Genomic DNA, 16,392 nt, shown 5'->3' on the forward strand with positions numbered 1-16,392 from the left:
AAAATCTGCCACTCAGGAAGAAATCCTAATCAGCCAAAATTGCTGCTTGTTAATTGCTGCACACATTAGCATATGTGGAGAAAAAAATGCTCCTTCCAGGTATACATCTGAAATGCAAAGAGGAGAAGAAAACTTGTCTCTTGTTTTTATATCAGAAGGTAGCAGAAAGAACAGATAATATTTAGGGATTTACCAAAAAATCTTTCTTTTTCCTCTTGCATCTACCCCCTTCTTTTTTGTATTTTTAAGTGATATTATGAGACTCTTTAAACCAGTTTCATTAGAGTTAATTCCCCTTCTCCTCGGGCAGCTGCAGCTTTATGTACCAATTTTTTATTATACCCAGAAGCTTTCTGCCTGCTAATAAATAATGGTGGTAAAATTTTATATGAAATAAATGTGCTTTCTTATTGCAGCAGAAGGGAAAATAAGTCTTTTTTTTTTTTCCTCTCCATGCGTCTTTAAATTATAGAAATTAAATAGTGTGAAAACAGCATTCATTTTAAAGAGACATGGCCAGCTTTAAAAAAATTAAGTCCTTTGACTTATGCCATTAATGATAATTTAGATCATCGTTACACAAAAGGTGTTTGGAATCTTGTAAAGAGATTATTTTACTCATTCTTAGTACAGTCTGTAAAGATCAGTCAGGTGTGCTTTCTGTTCTCATTCCTGAAGTGAGTTCCCGTGAGCAGTATCAGCCTCCACAGTGCCCCTGAGAGCAGGTGAACAGTCCCGAAGCAATGTGTGCGGTAGTGGCAGGAGATTTACTCTTATCTGCAGTGGAAGGGAGGAAGGGAGGGAAGGGGAGGGGACAGAAAGGCAGGAGGAACAAGAAGCATGTGAGCTGAGGCTGACAATTTGAACTAAGAGCCTACCTGGGTTTTGAGGATGCATCCCTGTTCTGGCCCCAGGGCAGTCTTTGAGATGGCTTTGCTCTGGGTGTATGTTAAAACTTGTTCATCTTTTTCACTGATTTGCCAAATTATCACAGACACGTTGTTATTAGTAAGTCTAAAAATGGGAGTTGTGGTCCAGCTTCTTGCAGTGTTGCTGAACCACTTCTTGCTGACGTGAAGCATCGCTTGCCTAAATTCTAACCTGCCTGTGTTTGCCTGATTGTCTCCTTGCTTTCAAAAACTTGCAAGGACCACAAGAGGGCTACTCTAACATGCAGTGTTTTGAAATCCAGAATAATTTCACTTGGCTTCAGTAAATTTACAGTTATAAGGGGAGACATTTCTTTTGACTGAAGAACATCCTTGAGAATTTCAGGGTATGGCTGCTTTTCTTGAAGAAATTGAGTTAGAGAGGCTCATAATTGGAAAGGGATAGCTATTTAAATAGTCAATATAAACGGAACATAATTAACATTACCTTAATCCCTCTCCCACGGTTCTTAAATCTACACATGGGAACCTCAAATTGAGGATGCATGTCTAAATGTATCTTAATTAAGTTCTAATTAATTTAACTACTTAAAGAGTTAATCCTTTCTCTCTTAAAATGAGATTTCACAGTGCGGAAAGAGTAAAACATTTCATTTGTCCATTTTATGTCCACCACGCTTCCTGACCACAATGCTTAATGGCCCATGATCCCACCCAGCAGCAGGATTGGGAAGTGAAGCAGCCGCTCGTGGTGCCCGCAGGTGATGAGGGGCTGTGGCTGTAACCCACAGCACTGAGCTCTGTTCTTTGTGGGTCTGTTGCAGTGCCGTGCACGTGCATGCTGCTCTGCCTGAGAACTTGTCAGACTGGGTGGGGGTTTTTTAGGCACAAATAGTAGAAGAGAAAGGTGAAGCTGCCAGACCTGTCCCTAAGGCCAGGAGGGGTAGGTGCCCTGTCCCTGCACCTCTGGGCTGGTATGGCCAGGACGGGAGGGTGGGCTCCCAGCTGCTGGGGCAAGGCTGGCAGCACACGCTGGCTCCAGCTGTCGAGGCTCCTTTTATGTGTCTTTGTATGTGTGAAGCTCTAACTCTCCTGTTTTTTTTTTGTTGTTCTGGGATTAGGCCAAAGCTTTGTAAATTTCTTATAGATGATTAAAAGGGGAATTGAAATTACAAGATGAAATCTGAAGCATTCAGAAAGGGCAATTTTTCTTCTTTATTCTTCATATGCTTCAGTTAAACTATTTCAAGCTAAACGTTTCTTCCTCCCTAAAATAAATAAGAGGCAGCACATGCACAGACATGTCAAGCTTCCCTAGGTAGATCCTAAACTGGAAGTTCCCATCAGTGCAGAGGTTGTGGGTCTTGGTTACCTCTCTCTTTGTTGGTGGTCCTGTGGCATCCTGATGTCAGAGCCCAGAGCAAAAGGGAAAGAGCCAAAGGGCTCATGTACATAAGCAGCTCTGTATTTGAGATGCTCTTGGGCTAATAGTGGGATGATCTTACCCATGATGGCATGTCCATCTAAACCTGTCTCTTTTGCCTCTTGCTGTGTTAGAATTTTGCTCTTACAGAAAAGGTCAGAGTTGCTCAGCATATATTGATGACATTTCAGGCAAAATATCTTAATTTAATCCTGGTCACATATGGAGTGTGTTTTTAATTCCTTTTTTGAGAACTGTTCTTAGCAATGCTTTCCTGTCTTTTTCTCAGTCATTTGTGGACTAATATGTGACTTCCTTAAAGCAAAATGGAAGAATCAGTATTATGAAAGCTAATACATTACCATGTTTTCATGGCTTTTTAAAATCAAGTCACTGGTAAGAGCTGATAAGTGCACATGTGAGCAGCATTTGCTCTAAGTGACTGGTTTCCAAATCTTGCTCATATTGCCAGCCATTTCCCAGTACTCATGGGCACTGTATCTCCTCATCCTGGTTGCACATCTGTGTTGCTAAATGAAAGTAATCAGGCTCAGCATGAAAATTTAATAAGCTGCATTCTGGCATTGGTCATATGCTCAATTGTGTATTTGTTTTCTGCCGGCAGAAGTCCTCAGACATTGTCAACCAGAACAGCTCCACTGTTTACAAGCACTGAAGTTTATTAGCCTCAAATCACTCTCTGTTGGTGGTATTTTGAAAACAGACCAGATCTCTGAATTTGGCAGTATTTTTAGGGGGTTGATCAAAGCCAGACCCCAGCCTGGAAAGCCATAAACCTCATGGCCCTCCCCTTCGAGTCTGAAAATTAATATGTTTCAGAAGCAGAAAGATCCTCAGATGAATTAGCGGAATGTAAAGCTTCTAACTTTAGTATGGTAAGGTTTTAAATAATTATGTATTTTGACTTGATGGCGACTCATCAAGTGTGTAGCTGGTTGCATACACATCCTAAGCAGGGTGTGTCATAGCGTTGAGCCTTGTGGCACTCCCTATTGCCCTTCCAGGAGAAGCGGAATAAAGCCAGAGAAAAATGGGAGCAAGAAGCTTTGTGTGTGTCGTATTAATCTCTTGCAGCAGGAATGAACTTTTAAGATTTCCAGCACCACTAGCTGGGCCAAATTTTGGAAATTATTGCGCTATTTTCTGTCTCCTGAAAATTTCCTGCCTTGCCTGCTGGGGTTTCAGCTCCCTGCCTGTTTGCTTTGCTGGCTGGCTGGTAACTGCTTGCAATTTGGCTCCTGCAGGGGAGCCTAGGGAGTTCTAGCTCAGTTCTGCCCCTGCTTTGGTATATTGTGCTGGTATATTTGGTATATTGACCATAGCAGAGTGGTCTGTCACCGTATGTGTGGTGGGCTTGGGTTTTAGCTCCTGTTTTATGAGGTTGCTTACTGCTTGGTACCAATGTGTCTGGTCTTGTGTCCTGTGTCCCTACCCACCTCAATTTTAGTGCTTCTCAGTAGGACATAAAAACCCACGTCAAAAATCTTCACACTGTGCACGTATTTCTGTTTGCTTATTCTGAAAGGCACAAGTGGCTAAGGGCGCTTCCAAAGGGATCTCCTCGCTATGTTGACCACTTGATGGGTACCTGTAGGGTTTCAGCAGCCCACTGCAGACTGCTGAGCAAAGGGAGGGAGACCGGAACTGATTGAACAGCTTCCAGCGAAGCCTTTCTTTTTGCTTCCCTGAGTGCTACTGTGTCACCTCTTACTGAAAAGAAATCAGTTTTTAGTAAATCTTAGGAAAACTCCCATCTTCTTCCTAGGGGAGATGTTTTAAATGGTGTTCTGCTAATTTTCTGAACATTTAAAAACTGGATCAAAATGCTCCAGTGAGAATTGTTCTGGCCCCCCAATTTGAAGCTGTCTCCTGTACCTATGGCTGTGGATTAACGAGGCTTTGCAGAGCAGCCCAGCACGTGCTCACCGTCCTCGGGATGAGTGGGTGAGCAAAGCTGCTCTGGATCGCTTCTTCTCTGTAGAGCAGCTCAGACATGATTAAAGCAGCAAACAGCCTGCCTTTAGCCTGGAGGATGCTTGTACAACTCTGAAGAGGTAGGAGCACAGGGGAAAGTGAGGGGCGAAGAGCAACTGGGATGATGGGGAAGGATTAGCGGTGAGCAGGCTGACTGAAACGGCTGCTCGTGGGAGCGTCACCACGGGCCAGGCACAGCCCTGGCGAAAGGGAAAAGGGATTCCTTGTAAGGAAATAAAATTTCTGTTACATGTCTTGAAAAAATTATTGCTTTCACACTGGAGTCTTACTAACTGCAATGAATCTAGTGTGTTGGGTGGGGTTTTATTTTTTTTCATTAATGTCAGAACCTAACATTTACTTGGATGAAGAGTTTCATCGAGCTGATGCCCTCAGTCCTGGGCAGTGGTGCATTTGAATAAAAGCAAGTACCTGATTTATAGTTGTCTACATTCAAAATGCTTGAACACAACAGTTAAAGATGTGGTTGAATAATTTGAATGAGTACATGGGTACTAATGCAGCTCTGTTTTAGAGTCATAAGTGTGTAGGCTGTATTTAAAGAAACAGTAGTGTCAGAAGCGAGGTTTAGGCACTGTCCATTTACTTTAGTGTTCTGAAGATCCACTTCTTGTTCAGCTTCTTATCAAACCAGAAATTAGGATGCTAATGTTCTTTTTTATGAACAAGAATTCCAGGCACTAATGGTTGCTTCCATATATTGCCCGAGATCAGATCCACTTAAATGCTTGAGGTGTAGGTGCTGCCCTCTAACAACATTATCTACAGAAATATACCTATGTCTACTGCCAGCTCTCTGTTCCTACAGCTGTAACCGAGGTTTGATGCTGTCAGCTCCCCCGCAGTTGCGTACTGTGTATTTCAGCAGAAAGCCTTTTTACATGAGCAAACGGATTTTGGCAAAGTTTCTCATGTCCCATTGAAAAATCTGGATGTGTATTGGAACGATATTTTTTGAGCAGTTTCTTCTGTGCAGATAGAGCCTTATTGGCACTTATGTTCTGCTTAATTATGCTTCACATTTCAGAGCAATCTGCTCAACTGAAAGACCAGTTCTGTGAAATGGAAAGAAGTAATCTTTTGGGTCATACTGTCTTATTTGGATGTGATCTGTAGCGTGCATATTTAATAGCAGTGCTTCACTCCTCAATTCTGCCAGGACCAAAACAGTTTGTACTTTCTCTAATCTTGGCACGGGTGAATTGCCATGACATGGTGGTGAGCTGTCCTGTCTGCTATTAGAGGAGGAAACTTGCTCCCAAATTCACTACTGCCGGTGATGCTAGCATTGTCTTATAGTTACATGGCAAATTCTATTTTACAAACTGCTGTTTCCAAACAGGATGATATGTATGTTAATAAACAAAACAAAATCTTCTCTCTCTTTTTTTTTTTTTTTAAAAAAATGTGAGCGAACCCACACATGTTTTCAGCTTGGGAAAATAAATATTTCTGTTGAGAAAAAAAAAAAAAACAAATCACCAAAGCTTTATTTTAAAAACAAACTAACTGATTTTAAGAAATTGAAACTTAAGGCCAAAGTAGAAATAATGATCAATTATTTTTTTTTAACGAACTTCAACATGAAATTTCTTCTTTGCAGAATTCCAGTGTAGGTGCCTGCCCAATAATGAAGTAAAAATTTATGTAACTGGGTAATTTAACAGTGAAAAAGCTGCAAAGAACATCTGCGCTGTAAATAGACTGAGACAAACTGACTGCAAACATGGTGCAGGCGGAGATGGCTTCTGCCTGTATTACAATGAAATGCGAACATTGCTTAGAAATGAAACTTGAAAGATTTTCCAAAATGAAGTTTTCTACATCACAGTCAAAATTTCCATTTTATGGCAACTACGTTTTATTTATTTATTTTCCCAATGTGGAATGCCACCTTTGGAAAAGTCACATCTGGCAAAACGGTCTGAATTCCAAACAGCTTCAGTGCCCACTTCAGGAGCTCAGCCCAAGCTGCCCACACGCTCAAGGGTGGCTCAGAGAGAGGGACCTTCTGCCCCTCTTGGCACACTCATGGCCGTGGGGCCCCCACTGGGAAGCACCAGTGCACAGCAGCACCTGGCCCTTGGGCGGTGATGGACCCAGCATGCTCCGGCTGTCGTCACTCACAGGCTGCTGCGGCAGTCTTTCGTATCTGCGGCTGCATTTAGATACTCCGGCCAGCAGCCTGCAGTGACTGAGCACAGGGATGCCTCCAGGAAGGTGCAGCGAGGCTGTCGATGAGAAAATAATGCACACAGGTACATATACACACACGCTTTCTCTTCAGGGGAAAAGTCCCAGTCCAGAATAAAGAAATCTTAGGTGAGGCTGCAGCTTTGTGATCCCTGCAATCGTGACCTTAAACACGGTGTATGTGATTGACAGCGTCCGTTATAAGGGGTTTATGTAGTTTAAACTGTGTTTGGCCTTGCACTGTTGTCTATTTGCCTTCGTCTTCCAAATGTCTGTTTAGGTTCTGTGTCAGTTCTGCAGCCAGTGCCAAGTGTATGTAATCCCACCTGTTCAAAAAAAGGTACCTCTGAGGGGGAAAACAACTTAGTTTTTAGACAGTAGTTAAAACCTGCCTGAATGCACAAATATAAAATTCTATTTTTCCTATAATAACCCAAGGATAACATGTCCTTGAATTAGGCACTGAGCTAATTACTATTTCTGATTGCTTGATTCCCTCACATTATATATTCATTGATTATTGTTCTTCCACAAGCCTTTTTCTAACTCAAAGTTAGAGCAAAGCAGTGTTCATGGAAATCGGTGCAGTAATAAATCAGGGAGTTGAAGTGTCTGATTTGCTTTTCAATGAGAAAAAAAAACATTGGCAGCAATAATTCTTCTCAGAGAGAATAAGTCTATTTGTAATGCATTGTCTTGGATCGTCAGAGGTTTTTTGATGAATAACCTATTCCAAAAAAAAAGAAATTTAAGTTCAGTTACTTCATTTATAATTCAGAAGTCTCCTATGATTATTTCATTTATTAGGTGCCCTCTGAAGAGCTTCTGATACTTCTTCAGAAAAAGCATCACAGTTTGATGGTTTGACATATTCCCGTGGTTTTTCTTTCCCTTGCTGCCTTGGAATTGAAATCTTGCCTTGGTCATGGCTCACCCTGCATTTCCCAGGCTGGGGAAACCTGTTTAAGGCCAGTGGCTTGGTGTTGCTTTTTTGAGGAGATTGCTGCCTCCATATTTTTTATTTGCCTTCTCTGCACCTTACTAAAACATATGTGGGAGACTTCCACAGTTGTTTGGTTTTTTTTTTTTTTTTTTCCCAAGCAGTAATTACTGATCTAAACTTTAGCCGAGTAGAAGTATAGTAATATGTTTAAGCTATTAGATTAATGCTGTGAGTAGCTGTTGTAGGAGTTTTCTGCCAGGCTATTTACCCATTAATAAGAAATGGGTCTTCTGCAAAACTGATGTTTGTCGGGATGTGGGGCTTTGTGCCCCTCACTGGAGTTGCCCCTCTGCTGCTGCCGCCCCTCTGCTGCTCTCTCTCATGTCTCCAACTATTAGACTGTCAGTGGAAAGGGACATTTCACTGCAGTTAGCCAGATAATAATTTTTCTGGAAATAGCATTTGCATGAACATTTTTTTTTCATTTTCTATTCTTCATCTCTACCCGGGACCAATTTAAAAAAAAAAAAAAAATTACAAATTACGAGCTTTAACAGTGGATTTCTTCCTCTACCCAGGTGTGAAAGCAGGTGTCTCAGAGTAACCTCAGCTTTGTCCCAGGTTCCCTGTGTGACTCAGAGCAAATCTCCTGACAGAGGGGCAGCTGTTTTTTTGAAGGGGAAGAAAAAAAAAAAAAAAAAGGCTCTGACTTCAGGATCACTGGTATAACTGACTGAGACCAGGATCAAGTCAAGCTCTGAAGGGGAATTATCCTCTGTGAGCTCAGCTGGGTGGTATCAAGGTCTCAGCCATGAACATTATTGTTCCCTGGGATGATGCTCAGTGCTATCCAGATTACATTTTATTACAGTAGGTAAGCTTGTTATATTATACTTGTACATATTAAGAAAGTACCTAGGCTCAAAATACTAACGAGCTGTGCATTTCTTGGGTACAAAGACATCAGCTCTGGATTGGGAAACCTTGCTCAGATTTCTGGAGACCAGGATGGGGCTCTCGAGAGTATCACTCTGGGTTCATCTTGTTCTTATTCTCTTCCCTGGGTTAGATGAATTTTTTGGTCTGACACAACACGGCCATTCTTATGTGTCACCTTTTCCAAGAAGAAAATCTTACAAAGTGTGAATAGATTGATAGAAATAAGCAACGCTGATTAGGTGAGAATAATGCTGAAAGGCTATTCCCAGGGCACACTGCTAGACTGTGAAGTGCAGCTTTTTTGAATACTGATTTTTTTTTTTTTTTTTTTTTTTTTTTTTTGGTCTGCAGACAGGATGGTACTTGGCTTTAGTTCTGCTGCTAGTTTGCACAGCAAAGGATTCTTGCTAGCTGGAGTTCAGCACCTGTCCCAGATCTAGAGAGAGCCTTATTTTGAAGCACAGAAACAATTCTGTAATGTGAGCTCTCTTACAGAGCCTGAGCAGGCAAAAGTCCATGAAAAGGAGCAAGTCTCTAGTCACAGAATTAACATGCCTCTATCATGAATGCTCATCTTTTTTGGAAATCACCCTGGGTGATTCAGCTTGGCTCTGTGAAATACTACAGACAACTCAGGACAAGTTGGTGGTGGTGTCTTTGGAAAGAAGATTAGTGACCGTGTTACGTATTGTTTCCTATCTGATCCCTGTGTGCTATTCTGAATGAGTGCTATTCTCAGGCAGATGCTGGTAAGGTAGACTAAATGCTTTCTACCCTCTGCTAGCTGGGTTTTTCCCTGTTGTACCAGCCCTGAGTCTAGCTCTCTTCTGTGATTACACTCTTCCCCATGGCTGATTCATGGTTCTTGTTATAAAGCCTTGTGATGGAGCGTGGCATGAAAGGTATCTGCTTCCCAGCTTGGGAAGCCTCTTACCTGCTTTTCTGGAAAAGACAATAGATGTATAGATCTGTTCATACACCACCAGCCATATTAAACCTGATTTGTTATGCTAGTGCTAGAGTCAAAAGGAAGCTCAGCAGCATGTACTGCCAGTAGCTCTGGGAATATGGGGAAAGAATCTGGTGCACCTCCTTCAGATGAGTTGCTGGTTTTTATGTTTGTTTAATCAAATGCATGCTTGCCATCAGTTCTTTCTCTTGGTCATCCTTTGGGCTCATCACTCTGTTACTCTTGGCTGCGTTCCTTAGGTTGCTCTTTGAAGTACTTAGAGTGGTTTAGCAGCAAGTACGGTACTTTAAGCACTGCCTAAATATCAACCTTGAAAAAATTCAAGTCTTGGGAGAGTCCTTGCTGTAACTGGAGTGGAGCTTTGTCTTATGCAATAGCACAAAACCGAAGTACAAAGACAGATCCATTTGTAACAAGGGAGATGCAATAACTGAGTGCTAATGAAGTTGAGGGGACTTGTGTGGAGTGCTGGGAAAGCGTGTTTGGATGTATAAGCATTACTATTCCCATTTTACTGATGGGGCTTTACAAATTGCCTTTACTCTTTCCTGTTCTGCCAGAGAGCTACTGAGGCATAATTCATTTCTATAGCAGGGCTGGAAATAGATTCATAAGCAGTTGAATGCTGTGAAATGGCACTGCCTGGTTGTAATGCGTTCTCGTGAGCAAATAACGCTGCTGATGCTATTGATGATCATGATTAGGAGGTTGAAAGAAGCTATCAGTGCTATCAAGCAAGAGAGCGTTTAGGCTGAGCTGCAGTTTTTGTTAGCCGTTCCTCTTTTTGAATACCCGAGCTCTGCAGTCCAAGTCCTGCTAAGGGTATAAGAACTGATTTGCATAAACTGTTTTGTGTTTCCAACAAAATACTGCAAGTTCTGCAAAATTTCTCTTTCAGGGGAACGGTGTATTCTAATGTTTGTTTCTTTGATTCCCCTAAAGGGCAATAAGTTATTGTGAATTATGCTGTGAGGCCATTAATGTGCCGGGAGGATTTTCTTGCTGGGTTTGAGGTTTCCTGCTGAAGGGCATCTGAGAAGGAGCAGAGAGTTGGGTTTTGGGGTTGGTTTTGGGTGTTTGGTTTGTTTTTGTTTTTTTTTTGGGGGGGAGGGGGCTGGCTTCATCATGTTTCCCGTTGCAATCCTACAGTTTAATTGTAGCCATGACTTAAGTGCTACTCAGTGATTGAAAGGGATTGATTGTGGATGCTTGTCCTTGGATTAATTCTTCAGACAGGCTTTTTCAGGGCCTCTATCGAAGTAAAATTGTGTTTGAGACAGAGAATCTCCTCTTCCATGCAGTTCATTCCTGTTGGTTGGGAAAAAAAATCATACAAACTGAAGCCTGGATTGCCATCAGGGCAGCTCAAGAATTTCTTGAAAACAGCAGAAAACATTGCAAAACACGTAAGCGGTGTTGGTGGTAGTCTGGACGCAGCTCTAGGCAGAGCCTTTGCCCTAACTCCAGCCTGGACCTGAGCTCTTGAGGTTGAGCACAATGTGGATGATTTGCAGCACTGAAAACTGTTTTCCTAAAGTGCTTAGTGTGTGTGTGCTGCTCTGCACGTGGCGTCTGTGCCCCTCGGCACACCCCAGTCTGGCCAGCTGCTGGAGAAGATGTTCAGGTTTTTATTCTGGGAATGAGCCCATCTCTTGACTCATTAGACACTACCTAGAGCTGTGTCCATAATACCACTGACCTGAGAGACTGCAAGTTATATACCCATCTATTGACCTAAGATTGTATATACTTGGGGAAGATAGCCTTTAATACTCAAAGAAAACACACAAAATGGAATTACTCTGGGAAGGTGACTGTATGTCAGCCTGAGCTGTCTTTTGTGCAGAGATGTTTGAAGTTGAATTGAAGAAGTGATGCTGAATGTATTCACAATTGCATGTTAATAGAATAAAATGGAAAGTGCTGCCAGGTTCCATGGCCTGTAAAATGTATGTATTGCAGGAAATATATTTGTTTAACAAACCGTACAAATATTATTCAACTATATAAAAAGTTAATATGTAAATATTTTTCATTTATTGCTTCTTTTCAGTTGGGAATTGCTGTGTTACCAAGTGGCATTTCAGTATGTTGTTTCAATGCTAAGTGATGTATTAATGTTTCTTACAAAGCATGCGAATAGTCAAGAGCACACTTCTCACTTTCTGGTGTGGGTAGTGTAACACGAAGCTTTATTTGTGGTGTAAATTGCTGTGTTATGACAACGTAGGGAAATGTGACTTTTTAAACAGTAAGGAGTAACACTGAGAAATGAAATGTGCTCATACTGTGCTACTCATGAGATCACTCAAAAGTGAGTAAGATTGAAGTGTACAAAAATACACTGAGAGGTTCTTTGTGCAGGTTGGGAGGGGTGGGGCAGAGGTGTCTGGTTTAAGCAGGGGGTCGTGTCCAGCTTGATGTCCAGCCAGGGGTACCTTCAGCAGACATGAAGGGAGCGCTGCTCAGGTCTGTGGAGAAAGAAGAGGTTTCTTTCTGTGGGGTGTAGGAGCTGGAGCAGTTCTGCCTGGGAGCATGCGGCAAGAGGAGCCTTTACTGCTTCCAGTGCTGCAGCAAGCATGCAGCTTGCCCTCCACTGCCACTGGGCAGGTACCGAGATCTTTATTTTTTAATTTTATTCCCCCCAACTACTCAGAGAAGCAGCAGATCACACAATTTGAGGAAGTTTTTTAGCTGACCTAACGAGAGCTTGCCAAGGGCAAAGAAGCTCCTGTTGTATTTACTTGCCACCTCCATAACAGATGTGACACAACTGCAGGACAGTAGTTTTTCCACTGGCTCTATTAACTTTATGAAACATATTTATTTCTCCCTGAGGGCATGGAGGTTGCGTTGGGGCTCCTGTAACCGAGAAAACAGAGCTGGATGAAAACAATCCTGGAGCTAAGGACCCATCCTCTCAGTATGTTTGACAGTGAGGGGTTTTTGCATAAAGCCATTTTATATCTATTCTATTGAGTTCTTTTAAATTCACTCTATTAAACAAACAATTAGTCTGGTTTAGAGTCTAAAAAAAAATGCCTTCTAATTTTGAAAGCCTTCTTGATAAACAAGAGACTGAGGCAGATATATATCTGGCCAGCTCAATGTCCCATCGCACGCTACAGCACTCTAGTACTCTGGTTTCCTACAAGAAAGACAAAAAGGAAAATACCTTCTTTTTACCTTGTACCAGAACTCTGCTCTACAACAGGATTGTTTTTTGCATTGAAATAAATATTAGCTATCTGCCATGTTTATTTTCTCAGATAATAGGAACAAAGCCAAACACTAATGTTGGGGTGCATAATGACTTCCTGGCCAGCACATTTGGAACAACATAAAATCCACTGTTGTTAAGAAAGTTTCTGAACTTTCAGCAGATTGGGCATGGGCACAAATAAAAAATGCTGCCATGCAGATGTCACGGGGGAAATCTAGCCATCTTGTTAGCTGCTGAAATAGGATTATGTGGCTGCAAATTCAATCTTTCTTTTCTCTATCACTGCTTTCTGCATCCTGTTTTGGTACCTGCAAGGTGTGTGTTTGATTTTCCTTCATCTTTCTTTAAGCTATGAAGGAAAGAAAATATTTTAAGTCAAGTTACGTTGAGAAATGCAACTGGATTTGTATGGTTTAGGTAGAGTTTTATATTGGCTTTGCTCCTACAGTTCTGTTACAGCTCACCCTGGTCAGGTACAGGTGGGCAGTCCCATTCCCTGTGCACAGCCCTCATGGATTGGTTATGGCATTACCTGTTGTTTGTAAACAAACCACTGGCATGTTAGAAATAATCCTCAGAAATTATGAACTGACTTTCTGCCAATCCCTTTTCATTTATCTGTAGTTGTTCAGAAATTGCTCTGTTTCATTGCCCAGAGGGTAATCCATAACCTGGGGGTTTTAGGGGGGAAGAAAAAACATCGTAAGACTCCTCTTGGAAGAGATGACAAATAATCAAGTCCTCAGTAACTGCTTCTGCATGTTTTGGGAAGAGATTTTTATAAGTGGTGATAACATTGGAGTTTCTCCTATTTGTACTATTCAATATGCTAAGCAGACATAAGCATATGAATTTGAGATGATGATTAAGAAGTTTTCTGTTGAGCTTATTGAAAAGTGCCATTTTTCAAAAAAGACCAATTCAGTGTTAAATAAAAAATAGAGACTGTGAACCAAAAACTCTTAGATATAATTTTAATAATCTGGAAGGGAATTAATTTGCAACTGAACCCTTGAAAGCTGACTCTGTGAAGTTTTTCATACAATGAAGAAAAACATATTGTTACGAGAAGCTTTTTTTCTATTTCTCTTTTTTTTGAGGGCTTCTTTCCTATCTCTGTAAAGAGGAAAAGAAAACATTGTTTCTATCCAGAAGGTATTATCTGCAGTCTAAAGTTTTGATAACCCACAAGATTCCCCAATACAGAAAAATTGGATCATCTTTCCCTTTTTTGCAGCACATCTATTGTCTTCCTGCTATCTGTTAATTATCTCTGCATCTTAATTAAATTAATTTTCCCCAAGTCCAGTCTGTTTTGCCCATGATGGTAATTGCTGAGTGATCTCTCCCTGCCCTTATCTCGACTCACAAGCCTTTCATTATATTTTCTCTCCTTTATCCAGCTGGGGAGGGGAGTGACAGAGCGGCTTTGGTGGGCACCAGGCGTCCAGCCGGGGTCAACCCACCACATCTTCATACACTGCTTTTCCTGTAACCCCTAGAGAAACACACAGCAGTAAGAATTGCTCAGTTTTGGTGCCTACTTGATCCTAATGTCCATTGGAGAGATAGAGATGCACCAGCTGTGAGACAAAATGTGCTGGGTGTTGTTTAAGAAGAAACCAGGTGCTTCCCGGGCAGCAGCAGGTGAGATGCTGTAGAGCTGGTGGTGTGGTGAGAGGGTGTTTAGGAAGGTTTGGGCAGCTGAAGGCACAGACTACATGGAAGCAAAGGAAATAGATGATGCCAGATGGACTGAGGGTAGGAGCTGCCCAGGCTTGGAGGTAGGGTCAAGGAGCCACAGGGTAGTAATATTCTGACCAAAGCTCTTGTGCCTCTTGCAGGTTATTGTAGATCATATTGTTTACCCAGTTCCCCAGTAAAAAGAAGCTGATGCTATGAGAAGCCATATACGTATCTTTAAAATAATTATTTATTTATTTGTGTTACTTTTCACCTAATTTGCTAATGAAATTTTCTCCCAGGGGACATGAGGATAGTACAAAATTACCATGTTGCAAAGTGAAGTGACTGCAAAGAGCACCAGTTAGAATCTGCCAGACCACCTTGAGACTTCTTCATGCTTTCTAATCACTTTTTTATTTCTACAGGCTGTCAAAGAGCTAAGCTGTGGAGAGGAAGCAGAAGGCTGCAGGCCTCTCTTGTTGCCCCCTAGCAGACCTCAAAAACTGCATGCAAAGTCCTCCTTATCCCTTACCAGAGTTGCTAGGACAACTGCTGCACTGCTGTCTTGCTGTATGCATGGATGCTTGCATGGGTGCATGACTGTGTGCATGCTTCCCTTCACGTGCTGCCCTGAGTTTCATGGTCACACAGGGGACAGCAAGCTCAGACTTCCTTTCCTGCCCCTTGGGGTAAGGAAAGAGGCAATTTATAAAAAAAAAATCTATGTAAAACACACCTGGAAACAATCCTACTGTCGCTGGGAAAGGGGACCCTATGGCCCTTGCAGAACACATCCAGTGTCACCTTAAAATTAACAAAAGACAAAGCTGTGTATGGTTGTCACTTTGTTTTTGTTAATTTTTTTTCTTACTTTTTCCTAGACCCTGCCCGATGGTTTTACGTGTATCAGAGAGGTAAAATTTAAACCAGTTTGACTCGATCGATCGGTCATATAATTTTTGTAGCAAAAGTTTTCTTAAGCCAGGAAACAGGTTTCCCCTGGCTGAGTTTGTCCTCACTTTCCATGCTGGCAGCAAGCAAAACTAAAGGTGCTTGCAAATTCACCTTTGAACAGCTGCTTGGAGGAAAGCGCTTGTCCCAAAAGCACATCTTCTGCAGCATCCCCATGGAAAAGCAGCAAAGCACCCAGCAAGCTTTCGGTGATTTTTCCACCTGTTTTGACAAGTTACTTCCCTTATAAATGTTGCTACAGACAGGTGGGAATGTGCAAGGAAAATTGAAAAGAAAGTACTGTCCCAGGTAAGGTCCAGTGCACTGGAAGGACACCCTGCTGTCGCCTACCCTGTGAATGGCCACAGCAAAGCTGTTTCTAATGATGAGTAGAGTTAATACAGTGTCTGCAGAAACAATTAAAGTCAAATTTGACATTGTGTAGTTCATGTTCAAATCATTGTACCTGGTCTTAGTTGTGTGCCAGAAAGACATTCTGGAGGTACCCGTGGCCTCTGACTATTCCCACATCTCTGTTTTCAGACTATAACCTTGTTCTAGCTTCCCTCTGTACAACTGCGAAACTAATTGAAGGAGTATAGAGGCCGAGAAAAGTGCTCATACATGACATTTTGCATAGATCATTCCAAGGGTTAGCCAAGAAATCTTAAAATTTTATTTGTTTATTAAATCTCAGTTTTATAGTGTTGGGTTTTCACGTAGCTTTTCTCTGCAACTGGTGGTGTTGCAGGTTCACAGAGGCAGAACAAGCTTGCTAAGCTTGACTGTGTAATGAATTTGATGTTGCTTATTTAGTGGAGGAAATGGACCTGAAGCGGTCAAAAAAATCATTTCAGGAAAAGGGAGTGGATAAAGAGACATCAGTCCCTTTTTGGTTTATTGGGTGGAGAGTCCCTTTGGTTTGGAAATCTCTCCAGCCGGGCAATAATATTAATAATAATAAGGGCAATATTATTAATAATAATAAGGGCAATAATATTAATAAAGGACTGTTCAAGTTTAATTAAATGTGTTTAATATTTGATACTTAGCGGGTTTCTTTGTTCTGGTTTTTATTGATGTTTGCCATGAGCAGGTTTTACTTAACCCTTTTTTAGGATTCATAGATGTGCAGATAGATGTTTTTAAGTTCTGTCT

General features: G+C 41.6%; 1 protein-coding gene across 5 annotated transcripts in view; it reads left to right on the top strand.

Moving 5' to 3' along the window:
• KCNIP1 (potassium voltage-gated channel interacting protein 1) overlaps nt 1–16,392 on the top strand; it is a gene marked incomplete at both ends in the record, with an annotated part of 450,645 nt that overhangs the window by 409,538 nt on the left and 24,715 nt on the right. The window contains one exon of one of the 5 annotated variants that reach the window (XM_082489966.1): nt 15,165–15,197. The exons of the other annotated variants lie outside the window; for them this stretch is intronic. Within the exon in view, the coding sequence (XP_082346092.1) occupies nt 15,165–15,197 (33 nt within the window). The remainder of the gene's footprint in view (nt 1–15,164; nt 15,198–16,392) is intronic. 5 annotated transcript variants of the gene reach the window in all.

The sequence above is a fragment of the Vanellus vanellus genome, assembly GCF_965231255.1.
Source record: "Vanellus vanellus genome assembly, chromosome: 13".
In the NCBI taxonomy this organism is placed as follows: domain Eukaryota; kingdom Metazoa; phylum Chordata; class Aves; order Charadriiformes; family Charadriidae; genus Vanellus; species Vanellus vanellus.